At 32.7% G+C, this 17,010-nt stretch overlaps 1 protein-coding gene across 1 annotated transcript in view; it reads left to right on the forward strand.

Annotated features, from left to right (window-relative positions):
* LOC110097708 (uncharacterized ATP-dependent helicase YprA) overlaps positions 1-17,010 on the forward strand; it is a 47,859-nt gene that overhangs the window by 15,875 nt on the left and 14,974 nt on the right. The window contains exons 3-9 of the mRNA XM_028695723.1: positions 13,079-13,147; positions 13,234-13,356; positions 13,434-13,583; positions 13,781-13,912; positions 13,999-14,078; positions 14,325-14,419; positions 14,524-14,591. Coding sequence (XP_028551556.1) covers positions 13,079-13,147; positions 13,234-13,356; positions 13,434-13,583; positions 13,781-13,912; positions 13,999-14,078; positions 14,325-14,419; positions 14,524-14,591 — 717 coding nt within the window. The remainder of the gene's footprint in view (positions 1-13,078; positions 13,148-13,233; positions 13,357-13,433; positions 13,584-13,780; positions 13,913-13,998; positions 14,079-14,324; positions 14,420-14,523; positions 14,592-17,010) is intronic.

Here is a 17,010-nt window from a genome sequence, read left to right on the forward strand (position 1 = left end):
CTACCTTGTGTTTGAACACAAGTAATAGCTCCTGCATACATATCTTTAATGATTTGAATATAAGCATTATTAACTCATTTCTTTTCGAGAACTCTTCATAGCACTTCTCTTGGAACTTTATCATATGCTTTTTCTAAATCAATAAATATCATATGTATATCCTCCTTATTTTCTCTATATTTCTCTATCAAACCTCTTAATAAATGTATGGCTTCCATAGTCGACCTACCCGGCATGAATCCAAATTGATTTTGAGAAACATTAGTATCACTCCGCAACCTATGCTCCATAACTCGCTCCCATAGTTTTAAAGTATGACACATTATCTTAATACCTCTATAATTCGCACAATCTTGAGCATCACCTTTATTCTTAAAAATAGGAATTAACACACTCATTCTCCACTCATATGACATCTTTTTATCCTTCAAAATAGTATTAAAAAGTTTAGTAAGCCACAAAATTCCTTCATCTCCTAAGCATTTCCACACCTCTATTGGAATATCATCAGGTCCAACAGCTTTTCCACCTTTCATTTTCTTTAAAGCCTCTCTAACTTCAATTTTACCAATACGTCGATAAAAACAGAAATCTTTATTTTCATTTAGGGTGCTAAGGTCACTATAATTATCATGGATGATTAGATAAAAATAAAATCCTAATTAGGGCATCGTTGTTAAGATAACTGAATTAATTAAATCATCGTAAATGATATGCTCAAATCAGAAAGAATCATCCACCAACTCTTTTAGGCATGTTATTATTTTTAGATATCATACATGACATCATCTTGGATGATGCATTACAATTATGCCTAAATTAATTTAATGATTAAGGAAAGCAATTAAGGTTTGATTAATCGATCATATCAACCTGTACAATCACAGGATGGGATAATTAGTTAAAAAAACATTAGTATCTTCCTGAATCATCCAGGACTAATAGAATAATGTGCTTGATGATATTTATTTATTTGAACTAATCAAACAAGCTGGTCTAATAATCGGTCTAGATAATCAGTTATTTTTTCATTATCCAACATGTAAAGTCTGGCCAAATTGTTTGATAGTCTGGATAATATTTGATATTTTGAACTAATCATACATGATGATGTAACAATCATCCTAGATGATCAGAATATACATATTTTCTAATCGTCTAGCCTCCCCTAGATCATCCTGGCTAATTGAGCTGAATTTGTACTGATCATATCATCCTGAACGATATTTATTGATTAATTGAAATTTAGGTAAAATTTGAAGCCCTTCTATATAAGATCTCTTGTTTATTTAAGATGATATCTTTTGCTACTATCTTGACCTGAAAGAGCTAAGATGCGAGGGAGAGCTTGAGAAAGAGAGAGAAAGGATCTTGTGAGGGGGAGTTTATGAGGGTTTCACAAAGGTTGTTCCAACCAAGGATCTGAGTCATCATCCCTAGTTCCTTAGAGGTTCTAGAGAGGTCTACTTCAGCTATTGATCGAGGTTCTCTACCTACTTCAGGAGGAAGTGAAATGAGTCATGTTCACTACCTTCTTTAAGAGGAAACAAAAGGAGTTGGGTTCTCTGCCTCACCGTGATTGGTGGAAATGAGTTTTTGTAAAAACTTCTTCTTTTTACTGTGGGAGAAAAGGAGAGTCATTGAGTTTAATGCAATACCTGGAAGAGAGGCTCCGAGGAGTGGATGTAGGTCAAGTTTGTTGAAACTTGTTCAATATGAATTAGGTTGTTAAATCTAAGCTTATGTCCTAGTGGCTAACCAAGATGGGGGGTGAATTGGTAATTAAAAATTAATCCCTATTTTTTAAATTTAAAACCAAGAATTAACTTTAGTGAATTTTATAGAAAGAGATTTTTTAACCACAAGTGAAAACAGTAAAAATTAAAAGGCAGCAGAAAATAAAAAGAGACAAGATTTATAGTGGTTTGGTCAAACACGACCTACATCACTCCCCGGAGGCACCCTCTGAGTATTGCACTAATATCACTAGTGACTCTCCTTTTGCACCCACAGCAAGGCGGAGAAGCCTTTACAAAACTCTCTTCCACCACTACCCAGTGCGGTAGAGAACCATCGTCATTTTACACTCTTCTCAGTGTTGGTAGAGAACCGTCATCCTTTTACACTCTTCCCAGTATTGGTAGAAAACCGTTCATCCTTTCACACTCTCTAAGTATGGGCAGGGAACTCTTCATCCTTTCACACTCTCCAAGTGTGGGCAGAGAACCCTTCGGCTGTTCACACTCTCCAAGTGTTGGCAGAGAATCAGATCTCCTTGACAGATCTTCTCATAAGAAATCTAGAAGAAAGAGAGAAAAAGTAAAGTAAGCACAAACCATAAGCAGAGACTCTTACCTTTGAGTACCAAGTGAATCCTTCACGCTCCAATAGTAAGAATCCTCCTTCAAACACTCTCTCACACTCACTCCTTGACTCTCTCTTTAGTTGGCACGAAGATCAGTAGACAAAAAGACTAAGAGGCGATTCTAATTGGACTTTATATAGGAAAGACACAAAAAACCGTCCAAAAATTGTTGATTTTCAAGTCTGTACATAGTGGATCGTCTCGTAAGATCGTGGATCGTCCTGGACAAACTTACTTAAATCAGTTGCATACAAACCCAATTTATATTGGTACAAACTGACTTCATACCTGATTATCGTCACGTACGAACTAAGTTTGTCCGTTACGAACAGTTATACCATGGGTCGGTTTGACAAACTGCAGGAAGTTATGAAAATTTGAAATGTTAAAACATTTTTGTCCTGGGACGAATAAGAGTTCGTCTGGACAAAAATTTTTCAGAGAGCATTTCGTCCTGGCACAAATATAAGTTTTGTCTGAACGAAAATTTTCCAGAGAGCATTTCGTCCTAGGATGAATATAAGTTCGTTTGGACGAAAACTTTTCAGAGAGCATTTCATCCTGGAACAAATATAGGTTTCGTCAGAACAAAAATTTTCCAAAGAGCATTTTGTCCTGGGATGAATATATGTTCCTTTGGATGATCAGGACTTAGAAAAAAAATTTAGCTTCCTGTTCCTTTCATTGCTCTTTCGAGGGGATAACTAACTTGATCATCTCGTACGAACATGATTCCTCCCGTACAATCAGTATGAATTTTAAAGATCTCCCCAAGTATGTGTGTACTAAGTTACTTAATTACAATCACTCCCTCTCAAACTCAATACAATGAAAAGTACAAGCTTCAATTTACAAATTATCTCATACAAAATTTTGATTTGAAGTCTTCATTAGTCTGGAGTTTGATTATCCTGAAATGTTAGTCCACACAAGAGTAAAAACAATTCTTCTATAAAGTGTTAGGAGAAAATAAAATTTTAAAATAATAATATTTAGAATCATCAAAACTTTATAAGTTGCAAGAATGTAAAACATGCAAATAAAAACTCTCTTAATAATCTCCCCCTTTTTTATGATGGCAAAACAATTATTGTTTGTATAACTTTCAAATTTTAAGAATCTCCTAAACTCCCCATGAATTGATGAACATATGAAAATAAGGAGGCATTGCACAATAATTTTATCTTTTTCTCACTTTTTTTTTAACACAACAGACACAACACGAAACAAAATAGATACAATATGAAACCAAATACAAATACAAAATACAGAACAAAGATATGAACAATACGATAACAAATATATGAAAAATACGTTATAATACAAATAATATTTTCTCCTCCTTTTTAACAACACCAAAAAGAGAAGAAGAAAAAGACCAGAAATGTAAGCAGTCATATGATAATCGTTTGATAATTGATCCTTGAAAGTGATTGAAATAAATTTTGCAAATAAAATTAAATTTTGCAAATAAAATTAAATTATTAGGCAAATAAAAATGATTCATAGAATTTAAGAATAGTTATAACATTGATAATAAAAAATATATATCAAAAATATGAATTAATTTAGACACTAAGATAAAGAATATCATTGCAAAAAGGATGAATATGAAATTTATATATTTCAAATTTCAATATGAAATATAAATATATAGAAGATCAATTTGAATTAAGAGATTAAAAGATTTTATAAAGAAATAACTACCACATGTGGTGCTTTGCGCATCTTTTTCGATAGTTGTTGCACATCTTTGTGCATCTTTTTACTTATAGGCTGATTTTATGCCTCTTTTTCAAATTACGAATTATTACGTATTTCGTTTGATTTTGAAACATTTATATATTTTTCAAGAGTAATTTTGATCTTTTCAAAATCAATAATCAAATTTTTCTAAGTACATCAATATTTATTGATAAGTGAAATACAAAATAAGAAAATATCATTATTGTAATAATAATATTAAATATTAATGTGGTCTAATAAGATACATGAAATTGATAATCTTAATTATATCAAGTTATAAGCAAAGCTTAAATTTAGAAAAATTATATTTTCTAATGAATTTAATTTTAAGTTGCACTTCAAGGTATAGCACTTGTAGGATCAAAAAATTTTAGGGATTTTCATATAGGTTAACACTCATTTCAAAACAAGATTAAAAAAAAATAAGATAACTTATATTGATATCATTATAATGGATATTACAATCTATGAATGATATCAATACCACCTAAAACTCAAATATAAAAAACATCTAATGAAACAAACACATAACAAAAACAAAATATATCACAAACTACTAAAACATAATCACATCATCTAAATAAAAACATAACCAAGTACATGATTCATTCTGATGGTCCCTGATCTAGAGGAGGAGGAGGAGGTACAGTGTTGAAAAAAATTAAAATAACTGCTTATAATAAGCATGTTAGAACTAATTGATTGGCACACTTTACACATCTTTTGATTTTTGATACACTTTGTGTATCTTTCAAATTTTTGGCGGTCATTGCGCATCTTTTCATTTTTCTTTTCTTTTTTGGGGCTCATTTTATACCCTTGACATTTTTGCAAGCAAGATCCACTTCGAAACTCTTAAATATTCTCAGTTGTGAGTATATCTTTTAGATATTAGAGAAGAAAAACTCACTCTCTAGTATAAGGAAGAACAAACCACAAAATAAAATCAAATTCATATGATAAATATAATAACAAGATTTTGATGAATTTGAAAGTAATATAAAGACTTTGAATATTATATATAAGATATATTACTGTAAAAAGATAGAAAATATCTCAATCGCAAAGTCCAGTTATTAATTTAAGATAGACTTTTATTTAGAATATAAAATTACACTGCTAAAAAAGGTTAGAGGGAGGGAAACAATCAACGGTATTTCTCCCTTTAACTGATTTAGAGATGTCAGACATTGACTATAAATTTTCAAAAAAAAACATAAAATATCATTTCAACTATAACAAAAAAGAAAAACTAACAAATAAAAAAATATCAGAGATGAAACCACTACAAAATAATAGCAAATAAAAAATAACACTCAAAACTAAAAAGAAAAAATAGAAAATAACAAGCAATAGAGCAGAAAAATGTGGAAATCAGAATTTATTAAGTAGTAAGATTATACAATTAAGAGCCGTGAGCCTCAGCTGTCCAAATACCATATGCTCTCACGAGGCCTTTTGTGAGAGCAAGCCTGCAAAATCATCAAACATCAGATTTAGGAACCCAAACAAGATTGGGTCCCTTCTTATGAAAACAATAATGCAATACATGTGTGTTATATTTTGAATCATGCAATTTGGGTCTCCACACCCAATGAGCACTATGGTGAATAGTGCAAGTGTGTGAAATGTGTCCTAGCATGCCACATGAAAAATATATCTTACACCAGGAAAATGATTTACTAATATATTCAGGTTATAATTCCTCTTCTTAGGTATTGGCTTTAGATTATGATTGAAAAATTATTCAGGTGTGGGTGTATTCCTATTTTTCTCAAGTGCATTCAATTCAGCTTTAAATCTTGAGTTAGTACTTTCTAAAATAGTATTATCAACTCTTAAATAGTGCTCCCTATGCTCAGATTCATCAATATATATCTTAAAATCAGATTCAAGTGAGGCGTAGGTTGCTTTCAAAGAATCATGCTCAATAAGTAACTCAGAATGCTTTTTATTTAACTCATCAAACTCATCAAGTAATGACGTATGATTGCTATCAATTTGGGAGTGATCTTTAAGTAAACTTCATGCTCTTTTTGTAAATTTAAAAACTCTAATTTCAAACTAGAATGCGATTTCTTAAGTTTCCTATATGATGCATGAATTTTCTCACAAACTTTAAGTAATTATTCATAGCTTAGTTTGCATACCTCTTCTTGGTTATACTGATCAAGATGATCACCTATCAAGCACAAGTTTGTTTTCTCCTCCTCAGCTTTAGTCTCAGAGGAGTCAGATGCAGAATCCACCTATAATGCCTTTGGAACCACTTCTTGTCCTTCCTGTACTTGGGTTTCTCCTCACCCTTCTCCTTGCTTGGGTGATCCTTGATTGTAGGACAATCAGTTTTGACATGTTCAGGCTTCCTGCATTCAAAACAAACAACATTAGAATAACTTTTATAATTTTTTCTACCCTTACATTTGTACCTTTTCTGATGGTGTTGTGATTCTTCCTTAGAAATCTTTTGAATTACCTAGTGATTAAGGAAACATCATCGCTTTCAGACCCAGAAGAATTAATGTTCGTGTTCTTGGCCTTCAATGCCATAATTTTCTCCTTCTTTCTCTCACCTGCATCAAGTCGTCCTTGGTTCACTCCTTGCTCGTAAGCAATGAGTGATCTAAGTAATTTATCAATAGAATAAGTATTTAAATCCTTGGATTAAGTAATTCTAGTGATCTTAGCATCAAAGGAAGTAGAAAAGCATCTTAAAATTTTATTCATTCTTTCATAGTTAGTTAGCTCTCTTCCTAAGACATGAAATGAGGTGAGAATTTAAGTAAACCTAGTATACATGTTAGAAATCAATTCAGTATGTTTCATATAAAAAAGTTTTTAGTCATGAAATAAAATATTCAACCTAGATTGTTTAACTTCTTTGGTTCTTTCATAAGTAATTCATAATTTTTCCTAAATTTTTTAACCAGTAGCACAAGTTGAAACGTGAATATAATCTTCTGATTTAAAAGCACAAAAAAATTAGTTTAAGCATTTTGCTTTCAGTTGAGCTAAATTCCTATCCTCAAGAGTTCTTTTAGTGAAAGGAAGGATGGTATTAATACTATTAGTTTTACGAGACGAAGGTGAATAACCTTCTTTAACAAGCATCCATATGTGATAGTCAATTGATTGTAAAAATATAGACATGCGAATTTTCCAAAAATCAAAAGGAATTTGTCAAACAAATGTGGTCGGGTAATAGAATAACCTTATACAGTATTATGATTACCAAAGTTAGTTATTAATCAAAATTCAAAAGTTTTTAAAAACTCAATTTTATGAATCCCGCTCTAATATTACTTGAAAGTTCGATAGGGATGTTAAGCCCTTATGAACTAGTCCCAAGGCTAACCAAGAGGAGGGGGGCGAATTGGTATTTAAAATTTTATCTAAATAAGATCACAAAAACAACCAAATAATAACCATAGAAATTAAAGTGCAGAAATTAAATACAAAAGTACAATAAGAAATAACACACCATATTTTATAGTGGTTTGTTCAACTTGACCTATGTCCACTCCCTAGAGCCTCTCCTCTAAGTATTGTACTAAACAAAGTATCTCTCCTTTTACCCCCACAGCAAGATGGAGAAGCCCATACAAAAACTCTTTTATACCGACCCAGTGAGGCAAAGAACATAACTCCTTTTGCTTCCTCCTGAAGCAGGCAGAGAACACCCAACTCCTTTTGCTTCCTCCAAAAGGAGGTAGATAATTCAACTCCTTTTTATTCCTCTAGAAGTAGGTAGAGAATCTTGATTAGTTACTGAAGTAGACCTCTCTAGAACCCCCAAGAAACCAAGGATGACGACCAAAAAAGATGATGCATATCCTTGCTTGGAGCAACCTTTGTGAAACCCCTCACAAACTCCCCCTCATAAGATCCTCTCTCTCTCTCTCCCTTACTCTCCCTCTCCTCTTGGCTCTCTCAGGTCAAGATAATAGCAAAAGATCTTTTTTTGAGAAAATAAGAGATCTTTCAAACAAGGGCTCCAAATTATCCCTAATTAGCAATTAATCATCAAATATCATCCAGGATGATAGTATATCATCCTGTATGATTAGTTCAACTTGACGAATATCGACCAGACCATCGCATTTGATAGATGTCTAGACAATGGAAAAATAACTAGATCATTCAGGAAGATCTCATGATCGTCTAGGCCGATTAGTATAAATATGAAAAATATCTTTCAGAACATCGCCATGAATGAATGTCTAGATGATGAAAAAATAACTTGATCATCCAGGTCGATCTTTAATCATCCAAAAAGAATTAAGGTTTGTAAACTAATCATCACAGATGATCCTACGATCGTCCATGCTGATATGATTGAGCAATCAAACCCTAATTGCTTTCTTTAATTACCAGATTAATTTATGCATAATTACACTACATCATCTAGGATGATGTCGTGGATGATATACCAAAAAAAAAAGATATCTAAATAGATATAGCGGTTGATTCTTTTTAATTTGAGCCTATCATCCTGAATGATGCTAATATCGTCCAGGATGATTTGCTTAATTATGGTTGCCTTAACCATGATGCCCTAATTAGGGTTTTTATTTTCAATTAATTGTCCAGGCTGATTTGTGGATCATCCAGGATGATGTGATCAAAAATAAAAAAACTCTAAAATAGTCAAAAATTCTCCTCCAAGTGTGTGTGTTCAAGATTAATTAGCATCATGACCATAATGATACAAAGGACTCAAGAAAAGGTAAAAGACACTTATTGCACATTACAAATTGACTCAATCTTATTCTACCCAATCTTGAGCTGGTTCAATTTATAATTTGATCTTGTGGACCTGAAAAGTTAGTGGGCAAGGCAATTATAGAAAAATAGAAATGTTTGTTATCATCAAAATTCTATTTCCTAAAATCAAATTCGCAACAATAAGAAGAAAATGTTGATGTAGGCTCCAAATGCCTATTTCTAATTTCAACATTTATACTTAAGGATATGAATAAAATGTGATTTTATTAATATTAAGAAACTTTTTACTAAGTAATTTTTAAAATATTTTAGAATATTCCATTCTAGGTATATTAATAATAAGAAAGTAAAAAAAAATTATAAGTTTTATATATACAAAAAATTGAGTATTTTTCTACATACATGATATTTACAGCGTTGGCTATAGTTTACTAAATATTTTAAAATGATGGTATAAATATCTCCTATGAATGTTTTCAAAATGATGAAAGCTAAGTACGTATATAAACTTCACATATTGACTCATAATGTATCATACATAAGTAAATTCATACATGTTCATGTTCATGTTAAATGTTATATATATATATTTTATATATAAGTTCTACATATGTGTAACATGTTATGGTGGAAGTTTTGATGTTAAAGATGTTAAAGTACATTATAAATAATGTTTTAATTTTCTTTTTTGTTCTATTTTTTTAATGTTTTTAATACTCCATATACCCTATCAAGGAATGAGGTGATCAAGGGATACATAAATGAAAGTTCGATTATAAGGGGAATCGGGCATGGGTCTACTCCACTTTCCTTGTGCAAGTTGACTATCCAAAAGTGACATAAGTAGAAGTGGAGCTATAAATTGGCATTGGGACTGGTATATCATCATGTATAAGTTGCATTACAAGTTTATCAAGTATTATATGTTGAAATACTTATTCAAGTTAAATTCAAGTTTAAGCAAATCTTTCTAATGTTAACAAGTATGCTCGTGTTCATGTTTTTTATACATGTTCAAGTTCAAGTAATTTATATATGTCACCCTTCATGCTTCAAACAATCACTAGCCCATGACCTTTTATCATTTGGGAAATAGATTTCATTAGTGAATTTTCACATTCTCATAAGTAAATAAGGTTTATCATTATTATGTTTGACTACTTTTTTAATTGGATTGAGGCAGTAACACTAGCTAAGAAAATTGTCAGGACCATTCACAACTTCATATGATTATATATCATTTGTCAGGATGGATTACCTCTCACAATCATTACTAACAATGGGCTACAATTTCTAATAAAATATCAAAGTAATCTAGTATTCTCAAAGGGATTCACCTCAAATTTACCTCCTTGCATTATCCCTACACTACTAAGTACATTGAAATAACAAACAAGTAAATCCTAAATTTATAAAGAATGAAGAAGCCAAAGACAAATGGGTGGAGATATTACCTTCAATCCCATAGGCATTAAGGACCACAATATTCTTAATGAAAAGCTAAACTCCATTTGCATTCTCTCATAGAACTAAGGCCTTATTACCGGCACAGTTTGAGTTACATGACAAGGAAATGGTCACTATTATTGGCTTTAAGGAAGAATTTATTGAGTAAAAAGAAAAGAACAAAAAAGGCATAGAAATTGTAATCAATCTTCTAAAACAACTCAAAACCTAAGTCATACTTAAATAAGAAGAGACAAAAAAGGATTGACTAAATACAACACTAAAAAAGTCAAGGAGATGGACTTCTACCATAACAACCTAATGTTAAGAAAATAGATGCAGTATTTCACCAGTCAATACTAGGAAAGCTCAAGTCAGCTATAGATGTACTCAGGAAAAGAAGTGCCATGAACATAGAATGATGATAAATCAAAGACCTTATATTAATAAAGGAAGTTATTGTATTCATTTTATCCATCCATTATAATAATTTAAAAATTCTATTTTCTTATTTAAGTTCCTTTCTACCTAGTGAGTCCAACATAAAAATAAATAAATAATAAAAACTTTCAATAATTATTCCTCCTTACTAAAGTGTTTGTACTCGAATTATGTAGGAAAAACAAAAATTACAAGTGTTGGATAGCACCGAAGCACCATCAAAAATATTGTTGTCATGCTTGATCGATAAATATAAAATTGCTCATTTCAACACTGGCGCATCAACCTTCTCTTTTTACAAGTTCCAAGGTATCACAGATATTAGTGCCACAACTCATTAATGTGTTGTTGCATCCAAAATTGGCACTGCATCATTAGGTGTCTTGGGAAAATCTATATAAGAGTACCAGCATATCAAACATTGTAGCACTGAAATGTTGTTTCAAGAGCCGAAGTGATATTTTTATGGCACCATAGTGGGGAAGTTAAAACTTCTAAGAGCTATGCCAATTTAGTAAAAAGATACACTGATTCTAGCAGTAATTATGTCAGATCATCTTTTTTTTTTTTGGGTAAACCCGGGGCCAAAGCCCATGAATTAGATTAAAGAGTTCAAATTACAAAACCTGTGGGAAGAGAAAATAAAAAACAGAAGTAACAAAATTTACACAAAGAGAAGACAGGAAAAGTAAGAGAAGAAAATTGGACAAAACAAAAGGACTCAGAAATAAAGGCAGCTCCGATTCAGCCACATAAGCAGTTGAAAATCATAATTCCGATGCTGAAGCAGTGGTTGCCATAAATAACGAAGATAAACCCATGCAAAGAACCAGCAGAAGGCCGTCCGAACTCCTCCAGCAAGCATTCCCACGTACGAGCCTGGTTGCCTCAGAGGCCGTCCAAGGCTCATGGAGACTGACCTTGGTCATCATAGTCTGAATGTCTAAAATTCCCCACAATTGCTGTATGTTATCTTTGTAGTATACCCGAGAAATGATGGACTGCAGAATAGCAAACGAACTGGATTTTTCCTTGGGTTGAAACAGAACAAAATCCCAAAAAACATCTTCCCAGGTCTGAACTATAAAGAAGATCCAAAATTGTGACAGGGGTAAAAAACTGTCACTGCAGCCAGCCAAAAAAGAATAATCCACAACCTTGCAGCTGCACAAAAAAGACCACCAGCAAAACCAAAAAACAACGGGATTTATATGCCCGAGAACTTGTGAAGTAAGGTGCTTGAGTTTTTCCATTTTGAAATTTTGAGTCTGATAACCTCTCTAATATTGCAAATAATTTTAGTCACATTGTTTTTCTCAGAAGAAAATCGTCTATTGTTCCTTTCCCTCCATATGTGATAAATAGTACAACTTGTAATTAAGTAGCATAAATCCTTATCAGTAGAACTGTAGTGTAAATTGTGATCAAAAAAATCGAATAACTGCAGTAATGTAGGTCTTAGAAAAAAGCCATTCAACTCCGGCAACACCATTTTGAGAATGTAAAATGAAAAATCACATGCGAAAAATAGATGTAAGTGAGTTTCCCTAAAGCCATTGCATAAAGAACAGTTAATAGGCACTTGAATTCCTCTTAACAAAAGATTATCTGCGGTTTTAAGCTTGCCAAGCACAGCCATCCAAGTGAAGCAAGCGAATTTGAGTGAATGTTTTTTGTGCCAAATGAAGGGATGCCAGTCAACCGTAGGGAATGTGGAATAGAAAAATTCAGTAAAATATTTAAACAACCATTTAGAACAACCATTCCAAAGGACCTCATTCTTCTCCGAGAAGATCACAGACGTAATAGAGTTCGAAACAGCCAATGGAATAAAAGTAGGAATAAGCCAGTTGCCATTCGTAATAAATTCTTTAACCCGCAAATCGTCAGAACCTTGAAAATTAATAGTTTCAGCAATCGGTTTACCAGAAATCCAGGGATCCCAAAAAAATGAATAATCACAAAATGGAGACACCTTGAAAGTAATCACATTCAAAATCTTGGATGCCGCCAGTTTAATTCTAACCCAAAAATTGGATGCATAATTGGAGGGTTTCCATGGGGAGCAATATTTAGCTTTGTACCAATAACTCAAAAGATTTTGAGAATTATAGAATCTACCAATGATAGAACAACAGACCCCAAAAGTTCTTTGAGGCAATGTTCTGCATTCCAATACTCATATTTGAACATCTTTAATATGTTGCCTTCCTTGATTCAAGATTAAAAAATATTTGTTTCTGTGAATGCATAGCATTAATTTTAGCTATAAATTATCTAGAGTTTCACTTTTTGTTTTTAAAAATAATATCTTATGTCCGGCGGTCTGTGACCTAATTATAAACTAATCAGCAGGGTACCGATCATCTGAATCCTACCGAGATGGTTGACCACTTAAGAAAGGGCATGGGTATCTTTGGGCAGGTTTGTTTCCATAATTTTGGTCAAAATCTCATTAAATTTTATACTAGAGAGTTTAGATTGAGACTTTACATTTTTTGCTTTAATAGATAATTCATATCGAAGAAATTAATGAAAAATTGGCTGTCCATGTGGATGTCCCTAATAACCTTGCAAATGTCTCAAAAGCGGCCCTAAGAAGGATAGGAATAACCAGATTATACAGCCATCAGGTATTGTTGTAGTTTTTCGCACTAGTTTTAAGTAGGTCTGTACATTTTGTCACTGTTTACTTTCCCTCATTATGCAGGCTGAAGCTATAAAATCTTCTCTTTCTGGAAATAATGTCGTTGTGGCAACATCAACTTCTAGTGGAAAATCCCTTTGCTACAATATTCCTGTTATTGAGGCACTCTCAAAAGATATGGAAGCATGCGCTATTTATATATTTCCTACGAAGGTAACTTATCTTTTCCTTCTCTTCATAATATAAACCAATATGAGCTTTCTTTGTCTGCTTTTGCTTTATATGATTCAAAGTGAGAATTACAGAAGCAAATTTTCCTCTTGCTACATTTAGATTTCTGCTTTCATTAGTTGCCTGAAAGAGTGAATACATTGGTTTATTTTTCTCTTGAAACATATTTTCACCTGCAGGCGTTAGCTCAGGATCAAATGAGAGCTTTGATGGAGATGACAAGTGGATTGGACATTTACTTAAATGTTGGCATCTATGATGGAGATACCTCTCAAATGCATCGCACCTGGATTCGTGATAATGCCCGAGTGGTATATTAGGAGTTTCTTTATGTTTCAACTGTATGAGACTTTCTTTTACAATATTTTTGGTTTAAAACCGGTGTTCATCACTACAGTTGATTACAAACCCAGACATGTTGCATCTCTCTATATTGCCCTATCATGCAAAATTTCAACGGATTTTATCCAACCTCAGGTAGAATGACTACATTTCACAATGGTCTATTTCTTTTAGCAGAATATATAAATGCTCTATTTTTTATTATATATACATAAATTTTATTTAACTTGTAGGTCAAACTTTGAAGTAAATTGTGTATGATTTTTAATTTACATTTTGAACATTCTTTACTGAACAGAAGAAAATATATTGCTCATCAAAATTACGTAGTAGAAAATCCTTCATCCTGTCAATACTTCCTCTAATTAGTACATTGTTTAGGATCATTGTGATTGATGAAGCTCACACTTATAAAGGAGCTTTTGGATGCCATACTGCACTTATTCTGAGGAGGTTGCGCCGAATTTGTTTGCATGGTAAATATTTCCTCTCGTTTTCTTGAGTGAGAAGGATTGATATTATGTGCTCCTGCTACTTTTCTTTCCATTCAAAATTCACTTGCCTTTCATCCCATTTACAGTACATGATAGCAATCCTTTGTTCATATTCTGTACTGCAACATCAGCAAACCCTCGTGAGCATGCCATGGTATGTTTTGGTAATGAAATTCAAACTTTAGATATGTGATTTTTATGAGGGCTTGCTTAAGCATTTTAATTGCTATTAGCCCTAAAATGGGGAAGATATCTTGATGCCTTATGAATTTATGGTGGTGTTTTTATCACATTTGAGTGGATAATGCAAACCTCCATGTTATATGTTTTAGATCTTACGATTACTGCATTTCCTTTTGCTGCTGCTTATAGATCAACTAGTTAGCTTTGAAATGCATTTTTCTCGTCAGTTAATTTTGCATTGTGCAACATCAATGTTTGATGGCGAAGTTGTATAGCAGCTTTCCTTCTGTCGTATTCTTCATTTCAATATCTGTGTTCAAGTAAGGTTATTATCTGTCTTTGAAATTTGTTTTGTTATGGTAATTCCCTTTGAATTTAATGATTATGTTATTGACTATTAATGTCTGGTGCTTCTCTTAGGTTATTTCTTGCTTAACAAAATTTCATTCCTAACTAGACGACTTATATCCTTACACCATCAATCAGTCTTAGTAAGAAGAGTAATTGCTGCACTTTGTACCATCATAAAAAATGCGTGCAGAAGGATATAAGAAGATTCGAGAAAGACATAATAAGCATGGGATATATTCAGTGACATCCTTATTTTGGTCAATCCGGCCTTAGTTAAAAATTGGATAAACCAGGTGAAATTTGAAGCCTTCATTAATTGGTGTGTACCAATGCCTCAGCCATGCAATAAGAAATTACTTGGCCCAAATCTCCTGAACAGGTGACATAATAATGCTTGCGTGAATATGTTGACCTCGATAACCACCTGGAGGTTGTATCACACAACAAAAATGGTGAACGAAAGATAAGACTCCGCACAAATGCTGCCCAAAAGCGTCGACGAAAATTCAAAATTATTCGAGCAGTATTTGTTCTTAAAAAAGGTTGTGAGGATTTGCGTGTGCTCGCGAGGTGACGACATAATGTAGATTTGCACGAACAATGAGAGTTTTATAAAATAAAAATAAAAAATATAAATAAAATACTTTTAATAATAATAATAATAATAATAGTTAAATTAAAAAGAGAAATAGAAAGACCACCCTCACCTTCCCCTATGAAAAAACATTGCTTTGATTCATTATGAAAAAATATCTTACCAATAAGGGTGTAGCACTTGACCTCTGACATGTGATTTTATTGCTAAATGACACCGAAGATTAATATTTATGACTGAGGCCCTCCGGCCAGATGGTCAAGCTCATTTAATGAGCTTGAACTCGTCTGGCTGTATAAAAATCAAGCTCGAGCTCGTTTAAAAAGCTCGAGCTCGAACTCGAATTTTTGTTATCTTAAAAAATTCTTAAGAAAAATGTATATTAAAAATTTTTAAAAATATATTTTAAAATTGAGTTACTAGACGAGCTAACGAGTTGATCAAATTGAGCTTGAACTTGAGCTCGGTTAGTAAACGAGCTCGGTTACAGGCTTGAGCTCAAACTCAAAACTCAATAAGCTTGACTCGTGAGCTCGTTAGTGAGTCGAGTTTAAGCCGGCTCGGCTCACTTACACCCCTAGTTCTCAAATAACTAAAAAATTCTTTAGTAATGAATTATAGGATGTACTTGATAGAGCACAAAGATTGTACATTTAAGTTTTGATGTATAGAATGTCATCAAAAGCATCCAAAGGCAACACTATCAAGTTGATCTTCCTAGTCTATGCAAAATTCATTCATCATCCACAATCGTTTGTCAAAGGTCATAAATTTGAGAATAATCTGAGATTACAAAATGCAAATGTTTTGTCGAGCGTATCACTTTGATTCATTATGAAAAAAATCTCACCAATAAGGGCATATCACTTGTCCCCTAACATGTGATTTTGTTGCCAAATAATTCCGCAGATAGATATTTCTGATCGGGGCCTTTTAACCAGATGTTTTTGTCACAAAATGATATCATTAAATTATGATCATCCATGAGTTCTGAATTGACTAAAAAATTCATAAGTAATGAATTATAGGATGTATTTGATAGAGCACAAAGATTGTACATTTAAGTTTTGATGTATATAATAAGCATCCAAAGGCAACACTATCAAGTTGATTTTCCTAGTCCAAGTACACATAAATAGTACTTGCCAATAATAGATTATGCCTATAAGTTCACCGACTATGCCTTGTCAGGAGCCTTTCCTCATTTACAAGCTTAGTTTGTCCAACAACTTCTCCACCGCGATGAAATGGCCAGTAATAATGTCCAACATTACCTGTAATGTTAACATTGTCGATAACAACTTTAATTCAGAGGCAACATTACTTAACTCCAGCAAAAGTTGTTATGGATTTGCCAATGTCGTCACCTCTGATTCTGCTTCATCTTTAGAAGTTTGAGCCATAAAGGCAACCACGTTTTAACTTCTCAATTATGGGCAACCGC

Source organism: Dendrobium catenatum, unplaced genomic scaffold (genome assembly GCF_001605985.2).
Source record: "Dendrobium catenatum unplaced genomic scaffold, ASM160598v2 fragScaff_scaffold_669, whole genome shotgun sequence".
In the NCBI taxonomy this organism is placed as follows: domain Eukaryota; kingdom Viridiplantae; phylum Streptophyta; class Magnoliopsida; order Asparagales; family Orchidaceae; genus Dendrobium; species Dendrobium catenatum.